Source organism: Kwoniella europaea, chromosome 1, assembly GCF_036810445.1.
Source record: "Kwoniella europaea PYCC6329 chromosome 1, complete sequence".
NCBI lineage: Eukaryota > Fungi > Basidiomycota > Tremellomycetes > Tremellales > Cryptococcaceae > Kwoniella > Kwoniella europaea.
In genome coordinates this window covers 11078544-11091699 of record NC_089487.1, presented here as the reverse complement: position 1 = coordinate 11091699, position 13156 = coordinate 11078544, and the positions used below count along the sequence as shown (strand labels likewise).

The 13156-nt window shown below is 45.8% G+C and overlaps 6 protein-coding genes across 6 annotated transcripts; 5 read left to right on the top strand and 1 right to left on the bottom strand.

Moving 5' to 3' along the window:
- Positions 1 to 679: 679 nt before the first annotated feature.
- On the top strand, positions 680 to 1305 carry V865_004212 (uncharacterized protein; the record flags this gene model as incomplete). The annotated part of the gene is made up of 2 exons (XM_066227997.1): positions 680 to 798; positions 852 to 1305. 2 exons carry the CDS (start codon positions 680 to 682, stop codon positions 1303 to 1305), a joined length of 573 nt encoding a protein of 190 aa, XP_066084094.1.
- A 488-nt stretch (positions 1306 to 1793) lies between these two features.
- V865_004211 (uncharacterized protein) lies at positions 1794 to 2679 on the top strand (the record flags this gene model as incomplete). Its single annotated transcript, XM_066227996.1, has 2 exons — positions 1794 to 1994; positions 2128 to 2679. The coding sequence occupies 2 exons, from the start codon at positions 1794 to 1796 to the stop codon at positions 2677 to 2679; spliced, it is 753 nt and encodes a 250-aa protein (XP_066084093.1).
- A 517-nt stretch (positions 2680 to 3196) lies between these two features.
- Positions 3197 to 5013, bottom strand: V865_004210 (uncharacterized protein; the record flags this gene model as incomplete). Its single annotated transcript, XM_066227995.1, has 7 exons — positions 3197 to 3560; positions 3622 to 3802; positions 3869 to 3983; positions 4054 to 4322; positions 4373 to 4512; positions 4570 to 4785; positions 4841 to 5013. The coding sequence occupies 7 exons, from the start codon at positions 5011 to 5013 to the stop codon at positions 3197 to 3199; spliced, it is 1458 nt and encodes a 485-aa protein (XP_066084092.1).
- An 860-nt stretch (positions 5014 to 5873) lies between these two features.
- V865_004209 (uncharacterized protein) lies at positions 5874 to 7531 on the top strand (the record flags this gene model as incomplete). The annotated part of the gene is made up of 11 exons (XM_066227994.1): positions 5874 to 5963; positions 6027 to 6197; positions 6251 to 6330; positions 6391 to 6472; positions 6527 to 6532; positions 6594 to 6617; positions 6684 to 6718; positions 6780 to 6951; positions 7000 to 7129; positions 7188 to 7389; positions 7441 to 7531. The coding sequence occupies 11 exons, from the start codon at positions 5874 to 5876 to the stop codon at positions 7529 to 7531; spliced, it is 1083 nt and encodes a 360-aa protein (XP_066084091.1).
- Positions 7532 to 8191: 660 nt separating this feature from the next.
- Positions 8192 to 9917, top strand: V865_004208 (uncharacterized protein; the record flags this gene model as incomplete). Its single annotated transcript, XM_066227993.1, has 7 exons — positions 8192 to 8332; positions 8395 to 8551; positions 8615 to 8820; positions 8885 to 9157; positions 9221 to 9353; positions 9428 to 9720; positions 9813 to 9917. 7 exons carry the CDS (start codon positions 8192 to 8194, stop codon positions 9915 to 9917), a joined length of 1308 nt encoding a protein of 435 aa, XP_066084090.1.
- Positions 9918 to 11000: 1083 nt separating this feature from the next.
- Positions 11001 to 12896, top strand: V865_004207 (uncharacterized protein; the record flags this gene model as incomplete). The annotated part of the gene is made up of 5 exons (XM_066227992.1): positions 11001 to 11177; positions 11240 to 11323; positions 11400 to 11611; positions 11674 to 12773; positions 12844 to 12896. The coding sequence occupies 5 exons, from the start codon at positions 11001 to 11003 to the stop codon at positions 12894 to 12896; spliced, it is 1626 nt and encodes a 541-aa protein (XP_066084089.1).
- Positions 12897 to 13156: the final 260 nt, after the last annotated feature.

Sequence of the window (13156 nt, the reverse complement as noted above, 5' to 3'; positions counted from 1 at the left end):
TCAAGGTGATAACAGCAAACTCATGTATGCACTCGGATTACATGCGCATTTAAGGTTTGTGTTCCCGGCGGGTGGGTTCTGCGCGATTCAGGGGATTTCCCTATGACATGCGTCATCTTACCAAAAAATGGGAGTTCATTCCAGCTAAAATCAAATTCTCGGCCCGTAGCCATAAATACTGCATTTCATTTATCAGTTTCAGGATCAGTCAAGCCTTTTCCAACATGTGCACCTTGGACTGGAGGATCCCTAACGGCCGAGGGGAAGCAGGCCAAATGAAAGAGGGTGATTCCTGCCTCGCACAGCATGTATTGAATCGTGGGTTCTGCGGAAAGGGAATGTTCGATGCTTGACCAATGGAACCCTATATGGGGATTTCCTCCTGCTTCTTAGGAATTACGAGAGAGTATGAAGGACTGTCACCTGAAGCTTGAAGCTGGGGCTGGGACTGACATCCTGGGAGTATGTGACATCATATAATCAGGTTGTTCAACTTTCATCGTCACATGCTTGTTCGATATGACGTTGAACATTACTCAGCCGTCTGTGCACCTTATATCATCGCTATTACTGAAGAATTCCAGGATAACACGTTAGTAGTATTGACCTGTAGTCTATTCTTCATACATATTAAAGGAAATGGCGTAGATACTTTTGAGCTTTTTCCCTTCTTCGAAACATGTTCAATTTTAGATCCAAAGATCAGAACACACCTACCAAGAAACCCAACTCTGCCACAGAAGAAAACTTGAGTGATACAGAGAACGACAAGAATAACAACATGTCAGAGAAACAACAGTGAGTTTGATCACTCAAGTCGTACCGGTACTGAGCTGATGGATTTTGCGTAGAGAAAGAAAAATCCAAAGACAACAGAACGGTAACAAACCACCCAACTACGATAGTGATGACAGCGAACGGGACGCTTCTGACTCTGAGGGCGAGGATGATAACAATGACGGACCACTGGATGGATTAAACCAAGCTGGAGAAGCAGGACAGGGAGTTGCAGATACAGCCAACGAAGTAACGGACCAAGCTACCGATACCGTCGAGGGCGTTACCAAGACAGCCGATCAAGCTACTAGCGCCATCAAGGACGTCGCTCTAAATCCCCTCGGAGGTAAGAAGAGGAAACAGCTCAGTCAGACTATAGGCGAAGAGAACCTTAAGAACGTAGGTAAGAAAAACGGTAAGGATGATGATGAAGGTGGAAGTCTGAGGATTAGGATTCAGTTGGATTTGGATGTGGAAGTTCATCTTTCGGCGAGGATCAAGGGTGATATCACCATTGGATTGCTCTAGGACATGGATAGATAGATAGAAATCATTGGATCATTAGATACTTTTGTAGCGATTAGATATACATACACATACCATAACATAGAATATAGAACGGAAGATAGAACCCATATGCATGTCTCCATAGATTACTGCTGAAATGTCGTTAGAGCTCATGTCGTTTCCCGTTTAATATGCCTCGATCACATCCCTGAATTCCTGAAGTGGCGGTGTGCTTCATTTTACGCGGTCGATGTTGTGTGCCCAGGCATTTCTCCGAATAACATGGAACACCCCTTGGACACACATATCCCTTGCAAGGTCAATGCGTCCTTTGTTGTCATGAGTAGCTCCGTTGGATAGACTGGAGCCATTCCTCATAAGGGGAAATTGCAACGTCATAGCTTGGCTGTGCTGACCTCCCAACAACGGATCATCTTCAGTGTTTCCTTTTGATTTTTCATTTTCTGACGACTAAATTCGTTCAGAATGACCATTTTCGACTCGACATAATGGTATTAGGCATATTAAGTGCCGTGGCAGCCTGCCCAGCCATAGTAGGGACTACGGAGGCTGTAAGACATGGTCAAAAGGCTCAAGCCAAGGAGGCTCATCGTGGTCAGAAAGTCAACATGATTGCCAGATTACCTACCCCTATTCCTGGATACAGCGAGAAATTCGAAGGTTCTTTAGTCGTATTGAAAGATAACAAAGTGAGTAGTCAGTTCTACCATGTGATAACGATCGCCAATGTTTGTCGTTCTGTGTTTTGTTTGATGAGTCAGACATATCGTAAAGCAGGAACTTTTAATTGACCCAGGCACCTTTCTTCCACTCATTTTTTAGCTATACATTCAGCATGCTCAATCGAAATTCCCACCAAACTCTGTCCATCCGTTTGCAGGCTACTATCTCCCATACCCATCCAATCAAAACAAATGGGCTGGAGCGGGGTACAAAGGCGAAGGATTGGTCAGTACGATCAATGAGCAGAACCATTTAAATTGGATATACGTCGATCGCGATACTCACGAAATCAAATATGGTGTAAAGCAAGATGCCGAGGGTCATTGTTGTGGACCATGGGACTGTACGTCAGTAGATAAAAGAATGACATTTGAAGGATGGGAAGGGTTCATCGCTGTTGAGGAAGATGAACGAGAGGATATATGGGCATTATACTTCGATAGGTTCGATGACGGCTTGTCGTCAGATGGGTTAATAGGTGATTTCGAATCGACAGGTAAACAGGTTAGAATGTTGGAAGTGCAATTGATAAGGAAGGAGAGACAGAAAGATTTCGAAATGGCTCAAGAAGAGAGGGTAGAGAGGATAAGAGCGATGAAAGGCAAACAGAAGGAACAGCAAGAGCAAGGATTACAGGAAGAAGACAAATAAGGATAACAGATCAAGTAAAAATCTAACGGGTGATCGGAATAACCTTGGTTCAGGAACAAAAGATGCTGGATGGCAACGACACCATGTTGCTGAGATCGCCTTTCATGTTCATGCCCCTTCGTCTTATCGATGCCACGGCCGGCTTGCCTGCCGACGCTATCAAACACCCAAATCACCATTAGTTCACATCCTTCACATGGTTACAGACCACCGTGGGACCTTGGTAGAATGCTGGAAAATTTAAAATGCTTCGATGCCGAACGAATATACACATATCTACTTGAAATACCAATACGCATTCATATTCCTGGGAAAAAAATGCTGGCCCGTCATATCTCACTAGGGTTCCACGAATTTTTATTCAGCTAGAATGGGCCAAGGCGTTACTAGGTGTTGTGATGAATAGAACCAAGAATGCATGTAGGTTGAATGATCAAGTACGAAGAGCTCTATAAGACCGTTCAAACCAATTCAATCTATAGATCTCAAAACTCACTCCCCCTTCCACAGATATCATCTACTGTTTGCTCTCGACACCCTCGTCTTCTGCCACTTGGTCTAGACCTTTGACCATATCATCGACTTCTGCCGGAGTTTCGGGGACTGACTTGGCCAATATAATCATGAAGATCGTGGCTGGGACAATTAGAGAAGCGTTGAAGTAGAAGGTTTTGAGAGCTCTAGGATATTTAGACACCAAACCGAACGATGTGGCTTGACCGGCACATTCGAACGCACGGAAAGTACCACCGATTCTGGAAGCTGCTTTGAGATCGTTTGAGAAAGTAGCCAAGATCCAATATAGGTAGACTTGGAAACAGAATCCTGAACAGTGCATGAGCAGTTGACCGAGGTATGCTGCTGCCCAAGTTGATCGACTCCTACGACATGACACGGTTTTTGATCAGCATCTAGATTTCTCTTCCGGTGATTTGCACTTACAAATCATAATCCAATGCGACTTTATTTGGATACTTGTTCCACTCGATACCGACCCAGATGAAACTGGCGAGTTGTGGAACGAGTACCAAGGTCATACCTAGCCAGATCTTGACTTTTTGAGAGATCCTTTTGCTGTTGAGGAATCGACCAAACAGCAGAGCGGTACAGACAGCTCCGGTAGCTATTTTAAGAGAAGTGTCCCAATCAGTTACATTCGTAAAATCACTTTTGAAGGTATCGCACTTACGTCCTAAGAAGGAAGCTAGAGCACGAGCTCTGACCGAGAAATGAGTGGCCAAGAAGGTACTGTATGTTCCCAAGAAGAAGAATGAGTAGAAAGAAGGTACAGCCATGATCCAAGTCTGGGAGATAACGTCGATCAGTGGTAGCGACAGAAGCGTGCGATTGTAGCCGCATAGTGGTAAAGCTCACTCTTGGGTGTCTGAAGTGTAATGCCAAAGCTTTCAACTCCGATTTCCAGGTCATCTCTTTTGAGGTAGGGATCTTGGTACCATCTGGTCTTCTGGTCTTCTTAGTCGGGGACAATAAGAACGCCCAAATAGGCCCAGAAGCTTCGAACCCAAGGAAGATCAGGTATGTGGCAGCACTGACTGCACCTGCTCCGCTAGTCTTGTAGTTGGTCGCAAGAATGATGGCACCGCCGATGATACCTCCACTGTTTCGCATGGCGGACCAGATGCCTGACCGCTGTATCATTTCTTGTACCATCAAGATGTGAGGCGATACTCACTGATATAGGTACCTCGATCTTGGAATCGAGGATAGGACAACATCGCGGTACTTTCCGCAACGTATAAGAAACCGTTTGATCCTCCAACAATGACTCGAGCGATCACCAGATAAACTTGGATACCGTATTTGAGGTTCACACTATGATCATAACCTCAGTCAGCTGCGATTCTCGATGAAAGCTGGTGGCAGACTGACTAGTATCCACTACCGGTAAAGAAGAATGCGAAGGAAGCGATGACACAAGCGGTCTTGATTCCGATCTTGTTGATCAAAGGTCCACCAAAGAGAGTTACAATACATGTCATGGTTGAACTCAAGGCCTGCGCAAGGTTCGCAAGATCGGGATCTTTCAGACCACCACCTCCAAGACCTGAGATGGCATCTGCGAGAGATGGTCCGACGAACGACAAACTAAAAAGAAATCAGTTACCCGTGACATTCTCTGCGGGGTGGATCAGATACTCACGCTCCGAGGAGGATCATCTGGAGGAGGACACCTCTAAGGAATCTGGTTTGTTTCGGTGCAGCGAGATAGGCATGATCGACCTCTTCTTCTTCCTCGTACGAGTTGAGTGCTGGCACATCATCAATTGGGACATGCTTGCTGATCTCGAGTTCTGCTGGTATTGGCTGAGCCATTTTGATATGCTAGCTTGATTTGACCGGGGTATGCTGAAAGACTCTCAGATTTTTTGTCAATCATAACTGGCTTCTTATGGTTCCGATTTTCGATGTCTCCTTCCATGGAAAAAAGTGTTGCCACAAATCACCAATATGTCGCAATACATGGTCTGATGTTCTCGCTCCTCCGCTCCACCGAGAGTCAGTGCCAGTGCCAGTGCCACTCGTATCATTTCAAATCATCAAATCTTTAATTTGGCGACAGTCCGTCCTTTTCATAGAATCGCCAAGTCCGACATAGAATGGTATCCATTAACCTTTCTAGTGTCCAAGGAGGAGAATCAAATACGAAATAGTGGCAATGCCAATCAACAAGTCCGAAGGCAAGGAGAAGTAAGGCACTGGAATTTATCCGCGTATGATTGGTAAAGCATATCATAAACTTGGTATCACGCTATGTATCGTTACCTCCTGTATTTGAAAGCGCCAGGTTGCTTTGGCACGAGTCATTTATGCATTTTGGTGAAGCATAAGTTCAAATTAAGCTTGACGTCTAAAGCGTTCCTGCCGAGAATAGCGGAATCGCTCAAATCCGAAAAGTCTGACGACATCGATGCTAATTTCTCTATTGATGAAATTGCCGATATTCAGTCGGTAAAGGTTCGTTGTCGTTGATCCTTCAGATTACCATCTGGCAGTTGTTCGGGGTTGGCAAGATTGGTGTTCTAATGCATGGCGAAGCAAGTGGACCGTAAAACTCCGGTACTGAAGGGAATCCACATCAGGATCATCTTAGCACAGGAAAAAGTTAAATTTGGACAAGTTGTAATTGTATCTTTCGTCCGTTCCGATCATCACCTTGCGATACTTGACTCACCATGCCATCGCAAATCCAGACTGAAACCACAGCCAACCTCAACCAAGCGACCAGCAACATCGGTCGACTTGACTTGCGAGGTGGAGACGATGTCAGTACTGCTCGGCTGGGGACGATGAATGATGTACTTGAAGCTGATATAAATGATTACTAGGGACCAAGATATCCTCAATATCTTCCTTCAGTAGAACATGCTACTTTCCCAGACTGGGAAGAAATCAACTATGTAGACCCTGGTACAAGAGGTACACCTGATAAGAGGCATCTCTTTTTACCCGGCTCGAAACATAAGGCTATCACGCCCAGAATTGGTGAAGAAATTAGGGTAAGTCTACAGAGGATCATCGACGGTGCTCAGCTGACCTCTTGACTCAAAAGGGTGTTCAACTCTCTCAATTGACCAAAGAGGGCTTGGATGACCTTGCTTTGCTGGCTGCTGAGAGAGGTGTAGTCATCTTGTGAGTTTTCAAACTTCTGTGGGACTGATTTGGGAAATGTTAATGTGAACACATTCACAGCCGTGATCAAGATTTCAAGGATATCGGCGTGGAGAAACAACTGGAGACTGCCAGGCATTTCGGTAGACTTCACATCCATCCTGTAAGTAGAGACAATCGTGGATTGTGAAGGATGACTTGGCTGACCTCGTTTTAGACTATGGTAGGTGTTCAGTAATTTTCTGCTAGGGTGATTGCTGTATGCTGACTTCATAAGGACACAGCCTTACCCAAAAGGCATCCCAGAGGTGAGTTCGATTAGTATCTTCATATACAGTATCTGGTTTAATGCACCTGGCTAACTTCTCCTCTAGATGCACGTCGTATACAAAGAACCGGCAGCTGCCAAGTACGTTTCAGTCGCGTGTACTGGCAATCGTAACCGGATTTGGTGGCTGACACACCCCCAGTCGGTTCAGCGCTATCAAGCCAGCGGACTTACAGTCTGTCAGCTCTGTCGTCTGGCACTCTGACCACACAGCAGAGCAGCAGCCACCTGGATACACTTTCTTCGTTGCCCTTGAAGTGCCAGAGACTGGTGGTGATACTCTCTTTGTCTCAGCAACGGAGGCATACAAACAGGTAGGTAACGGAGCCATCGAGAACGGCTAACTGACTGGCCTACTATAGCTATCTGATGGATACAAACAAACACTCGAGGGTCTGAAGATCGTTCATGATAATACGAGTATGATCGAGTACGCCAAGTCCAAGGGGTTGCCCGCGAGGTTCAGCCCTCAGAAGAGATCTCACCCTCTTAGTAAGTTGCGTATCAGCGATGTAGAACGGACGAGAACAAAGTTGATTTGCTATTGTAGTCCGAACGCATCCTGCCACAGGTGAAAAGATCCTTTGGGCGATCGGTGCCGGTGAAGGAAACGGTATGCCAAGGTACATCGAAGGATTCAAAAAAGAAGAATCCGACTCTACACTTCGATTGTTGAATGATGTATTGCAACGAAGTGGTGACATCCAGATGAGAGCCACTTACGAGCCTGGCACAGTTGTCATCTGGGACAAGTGAGTGATTTGATGGCTATGTGGTAGGATTACCACTGACATGAATCTCAGCCGAGCTGTTGGACACACCCCTGTACATGATCACAAGGGCGAAAGACGTCACTTTGTTAGAATCTCTGCCATGGCTGAGACTCCTTACTAGATATAGCGTCTCTGTTAGATACTCTTTGCAATGCATGTCTACTTGCTGGTGGCCTGAAGTACACAGTCTATGCAGTCCATCATCGATCAATGTTTTTGGTCTTCTTTTTCCTTTTGGGAGTTCCTTCGAGGTGTGTAAAATATTGCCACGTACAGAAAAAAGCCGGCTTGGTAATGCAGGAGGTAGAGGACATACGGCGCCGAGAGAGTACCAAGAGCCGAGTCGTCGTCCCAGCTCAAACGCCCAGAGCGTCCCTTGGCAAGCACGTCTTCGTCGTTGAGATGTATTTCGGCTCATATCTGTGGCAATTGTCATCTCGGAATACCGCCGAAAATGATTACTTTGAATGGCGCAATCTTGTCGATCGATTGCGAGATTTCTTCGAGACCCTGAAATTAAGATAACCTCAACTTGATGTTCACAACTTAATTGCACATATGACTGGGGAGTGAAATACAAATTAGCTTGACAGCTCAATAGATTGCTTGTGCATGCTGTTTATCCGAAGAGATACGATCCGAGCCGAACAACGGCTCCAAACAGACCTGTGTGATGACTAAAGAGATGGATGATTTTTTCAATAATTTTCTGGAAGGAACTCCATACGATTAACTCGCTCGCCCTCGAGTATAGCTGAAGCATCACTACCACGAAACCAGGATGTCAATTGATAAGAAACTCAAGGTAGCCATCGTAGGTGCTGGGCCTGGAGGTCTGGCCGCTATAATCCACTTTCTTCGAGTGCAGAATGTCGACTTGAGCGTCTTCGAGGCTGCGAGGGAGTTGAGAGAGATAGGAGCTGTAAGTTGTTTTGCTGAAGATGTGATCGGGTCTTGAAAGTGGACTGACATCGTTGTTCCTAGGGTATCGGTATCAACCAGAATACTTGGAGACACTTGCAATTGATGGGGGTGGCAGAGAAAATTGAACAATTCACGAACAGAGGGGATGGAACGAAAATCGATGTGGAGAATAGAAATGGTACGAACGGGAAACTGATAAGCAGAAAATACCAGAGTAGTGAGCACAACCAGTTTTCGTGTGCGAAATTTATGATAAATGACTGACCTTTTGGCCTCATAGCCGATCCAGATACACCTGCCAGATCTCGAATTGAACGGTACAAGTTACAGAATGCACTTTTATCCGCCGTTCCAAAAGGACTCATTCAGCTCAATAGACGATTAGCAGACATCGAGGAGCGAGAGGAGGGAGTGGTATTGATCTTCAAAGATGGGACAAGTGAAGGTCCCTTTGACCTTGTTATTGGCGCTGATGGAATTCGATCAGTAAGTGACAATGTATCATGACATACTGCCAAAGATAAGCTGACCATAGTGATCCTTTGGACAGGTGACTAGAAGCTATGCCTTCCCAGATCACAAGCTAAGTTACACAGGAAAGACTGCTTATAGAATCATAATACCTGGAGAAGAGGTCGCGCATATACCAGATATCCCACAAGGATCGTGCTTTTGGCATACTAAAGAAACGCATATTTACACCAATCCACTGGACAACGGTCTATTCGAGATTGCCACAAGGGCTGTGATACCTGATGAGAATGGGACGAAGGTCAGTTGGGGGACTGAAGTGCCAAGGGAAGAGGTGATTGGACATTACACGGTAAGTCAAACTACCCTCACGAAAAGTCTGAAACTGCCGCTGACAATTTCCTGACCGTCATAGGGATACTGCGAGACCATTAGGAAGATACTGGACGTTCCCAAGAAATGGCTGGAATTCGCTATTTTCGGTGGTCCAAGATTGGAATCAGTCATCCATGGTGGTAGAATTGCATTGCTAGGTGATGCATCACATCGTGAGTTGCTTTCGGTTTACTAATTGCCGAGACGATGTGATAGCTGACTGTCGTGTGTGGATATGTTTTAATAGCGCTATCGGGAGCCTTCGGTGCTGGAGCATGTTTCGCATTTGAAGATGCATACGTCTTATCGAAAGCGGTCGATCAAGCTTTGAAAAACGGAACAACTATCCCTAATGCTTTGAAAGAATACGATGAATTCCGGGCCCCACATTATAAAGCCTTATATCAAGTTCTAGACGGTTATGCAAGAACTGCTGAAGAAGTCAAGAGCTTGAATGCTGAGTTGAGCGATGATGAATTCGTTGAAGAGATCGTCCAAAAAGGTCTGGCGGGTAATACTCAATGGATCTATGAGTACGATGTACGTCCGATGACCATCTTGGTCTGCTTCTTCAAGATACCTGGAAAGACATTGTGACTGACGTACTGACATGTTCCTCTACTGGCTGATAGGTAACCAAAGTCTGGCAAGAAAAATTAGATTCTGCCTTGAAAGGAAAGGACGGCTCAGACACTTCGTTGGCACTGGGTGTGGCAGCAATAGCTATCACTGCCTAGATTTCATTTTCCTCCTTTTGGGTCTCTATGCATTGTATTCACTTCGTACCCGTCTCTGAGTACGACCAAATTTTGGTCAGGTGCATGCTCAGCGATTGTTGCCCATGTATGTGATGCATAAAGGGTCATTGCTATCCTTCATTCAGCTTTGCGGTCTTATGAGGATGATGAATTCCGTGAAGGTCCTTCGATGCCCCAAACTCCGGACTGATCATTTGACCGATCCACATGCTTCTGCTCAATGAGCCGCCAAACCACGCCTTTGCCTGTGAGCACCCACGTTTGCCTGATAGTGTCGCATCACCATGACGTTGACGGCGGTCCTCCTGAAATATCCCAGGGGTTATTGCGGCTTCTACTCGGCTTAGAATTATCAAGGCTATCAATGCGAGTACCCTCAAAAGAATAACAGAATTGACGAATTACATCCAAAGATCCACTTCCAGATCGTCCATCCATGAAACCGTTGTTTGCCGTGCGTGCACGTATATACGTAGAGTGGATCTCCTTAAAATGCCGTGTTTTGCCTTGCCCAATGGATACGACACACAAGTCATATGACCTACAACAACCGTTAGTCTCTCGTGATTTCCCGTGATACATCCACCGTTCCAGGCAGAGGGGAAAGGATCGACACGGGTCCCCTCCTGGAAGAATAACCGATTAAGGATTGATCCCGTGGGGCCATTTTTCCTATATTCGGCAAGTTGCTTCTCTTGGCGTGTACCTACTTATTAAGGAACGGATTGAATAGAAAGATGATTAAGTTTGGAACAAAAGCTCACGAGTCAGATCCGCTGATCCACTTGGCATTCCCCCTCTCGTGACTCTGCCTCTGCCGCTGCCTCTGAATCATCTTCACACGCGTAACCTTGTGTTGGAGTGGTCGGCTAACGATCCTGTCCTTTCGTCCGATACTTATCAAAAACGAATATCCATCCGGACACTCATCCGAATCAAAGATCCAGGTCGATCCACTGGAAATATCTATATAATGTAGATCTGCAGACCCCCTAGGTCTCGCTCGTCCCATTCCATGGTCTTCCCAGATACTATTGATTTTCGACTGGCAACTAGAACATCATGTCCTACAACAACAATAATTATCCAATTGAAGACAAGGCTGAGATAAGCCATATCGAAGCCGGAGATGAACACCTCAAACACGAAGCTCACCACCATACGACCAATGAGATCAAACATGGTGATAATGCTCTGAAGTACGTTGGTGAAGAGCGAGTGGAGCTCACGGAAGAAGATGTAAGTCACCTTCGCATTTGAGAAGTATTCGCATTGTTTATTGATTAAGGACGCGTGAATAGAATGTCCGAATCAGGAGAAAGACAGATAAGAGGATTTTGTCGATCCTCATGTGGGTGTACTTCCTGCAAATCTTTGATAAGACGGTGGGTCCACTTCTACCTCTTTACTGTTTCCACTGATTCTACGAAGAAAGAATGCTGATTTTGGGGTTCAATTCAGCTTCTCGGTTATGCGAATAACTTGGGAATGTCCACCACCGTGGGTTTACACGGTAACCAATATTCTTTGCTATCCATGATCAACGCGATCGTTCAATTGGGGTGGCAACCATTCAGTTCTTATCTTCTTGTCCGAGTCCCTGCCAGACACTTGATGACAGGGATGGTATTCTGTTGGGGAGTATCTCAAGCCTGTATGGCCGCTTCTTCAACGTGAGTCTATTGGCCTTCAGTTTCCAGTTGATGATTCACGACTGACCGTAGTTCCTTTTCAGCTTCGGTGGTCTTTTGGCTTGTCGAGCATTACTCGGTCTATTCGAAGCTGGCTGTCTCCCCCTGTTCTCTCTCCTCACTGTACAATGGTATCGACGATCCGAGCAGCCCATTAGAGTAGCCGCGTGGTACTCCACCAACGGAATGGCCACCATCGTCGCTGCTCTCATCTCCTTCGGATTGGGACACGTCAAATCACCCCACATCCACAATTGGCAACTGATTTTCATCATCTCGGGTATCATCACCGTTCTCACCGCACCCGTCATCTGGTACATGATCGATTCAGATGTGGCCTCGGCAAGGTTCTTTGATGAGGATGAAAAAGCCAAAGCGATCGAGAGACTCAGGGCAAACAATACCGGAACCGGTAGCAACGAATTCAAGTGGAAACAAATTCTTGAGCTCTTCATCGATCCGAAGACGTACCTCTGGCTGGCTTTGACCCTCTGCAACAACGTCGGTGCTGCTGTCACTACCTACTTTGGCCCTACCTTGATAGGCTCCTTCGGCTTCAGCAAGAATATCAGTTCTCTTCTCAACATGCCGTTCGGTTTCCTACAGGTCCTCGCCATCATGGTCGGATGTTACGCCGCTACCAAGTTCAGGTTGAAGTCAGCTATGTTGGGAGTGTTCATCGGGATCGTAATCGTCGGTCTGGCCTTGCTTTACAGTGAAAACACTCGAGGACACCTCAGAATTGCGGTAGCGTTGGTCGGTTACTATCTATTGTCGTTCCTATTCGGGTGTAACCCGATGGTTGTCGCTTGGATTGCAGGAAACACTGCTGGTCAAACTAAGAAGGCTGCCGTGATGTCCATCTTCAACGCCGCTTCAGCTGTAGGTAACATCGTTGGTCCAGCCATTTTCACCGACAAGGATAAACCTCACTATATCCCTGGATTGAAGACTACGTTGGGTATCTTCTGCGCGATGTTGGCTTGTGTCGGTCTCCAGGTTGTCCTATTGTTCTTCTTCAACAAGCAAAGGCAGAACCAGAGAGTAGCCAACGGTAAACCAAGGTTCATCAAGGATACTTCGATGGAAGCCAAGTACCAAGCTTATGGATCAGAGGAACACAGTGATGCTCTTGGTCAGAATGGTAAGTATCCCCACTTTAGCTCAACCATATGATCTGTTTAGACTAACGGTGGTACTCTTCATTCTATCAGCTTTGCTCGATTTGACCGATTTCAAGAACGACGAATTTGTATATGTTTACTAAGCTTTCTTCTTGTCAATCTGGGTGAAAGGATTAGTTGTGGTGTGATAATCTGCCATGGGCTGTCTGAGAATCAGTAATCTTTTTTGTATAACTTAAGCCGTGGGAAGAGCGGAAAAGCCAATAACGGTGGAAAGGCCAAAAACAAGTGATGACTTTCATTTGCTAGTTTTTTAGGAATTTCAGGTAGTCAAATGTATCTTTTTGTGAATCAACCGCTTCTGTTATTCGGATCCGATTTCTGGTCAATCGCAAGGTGCTGT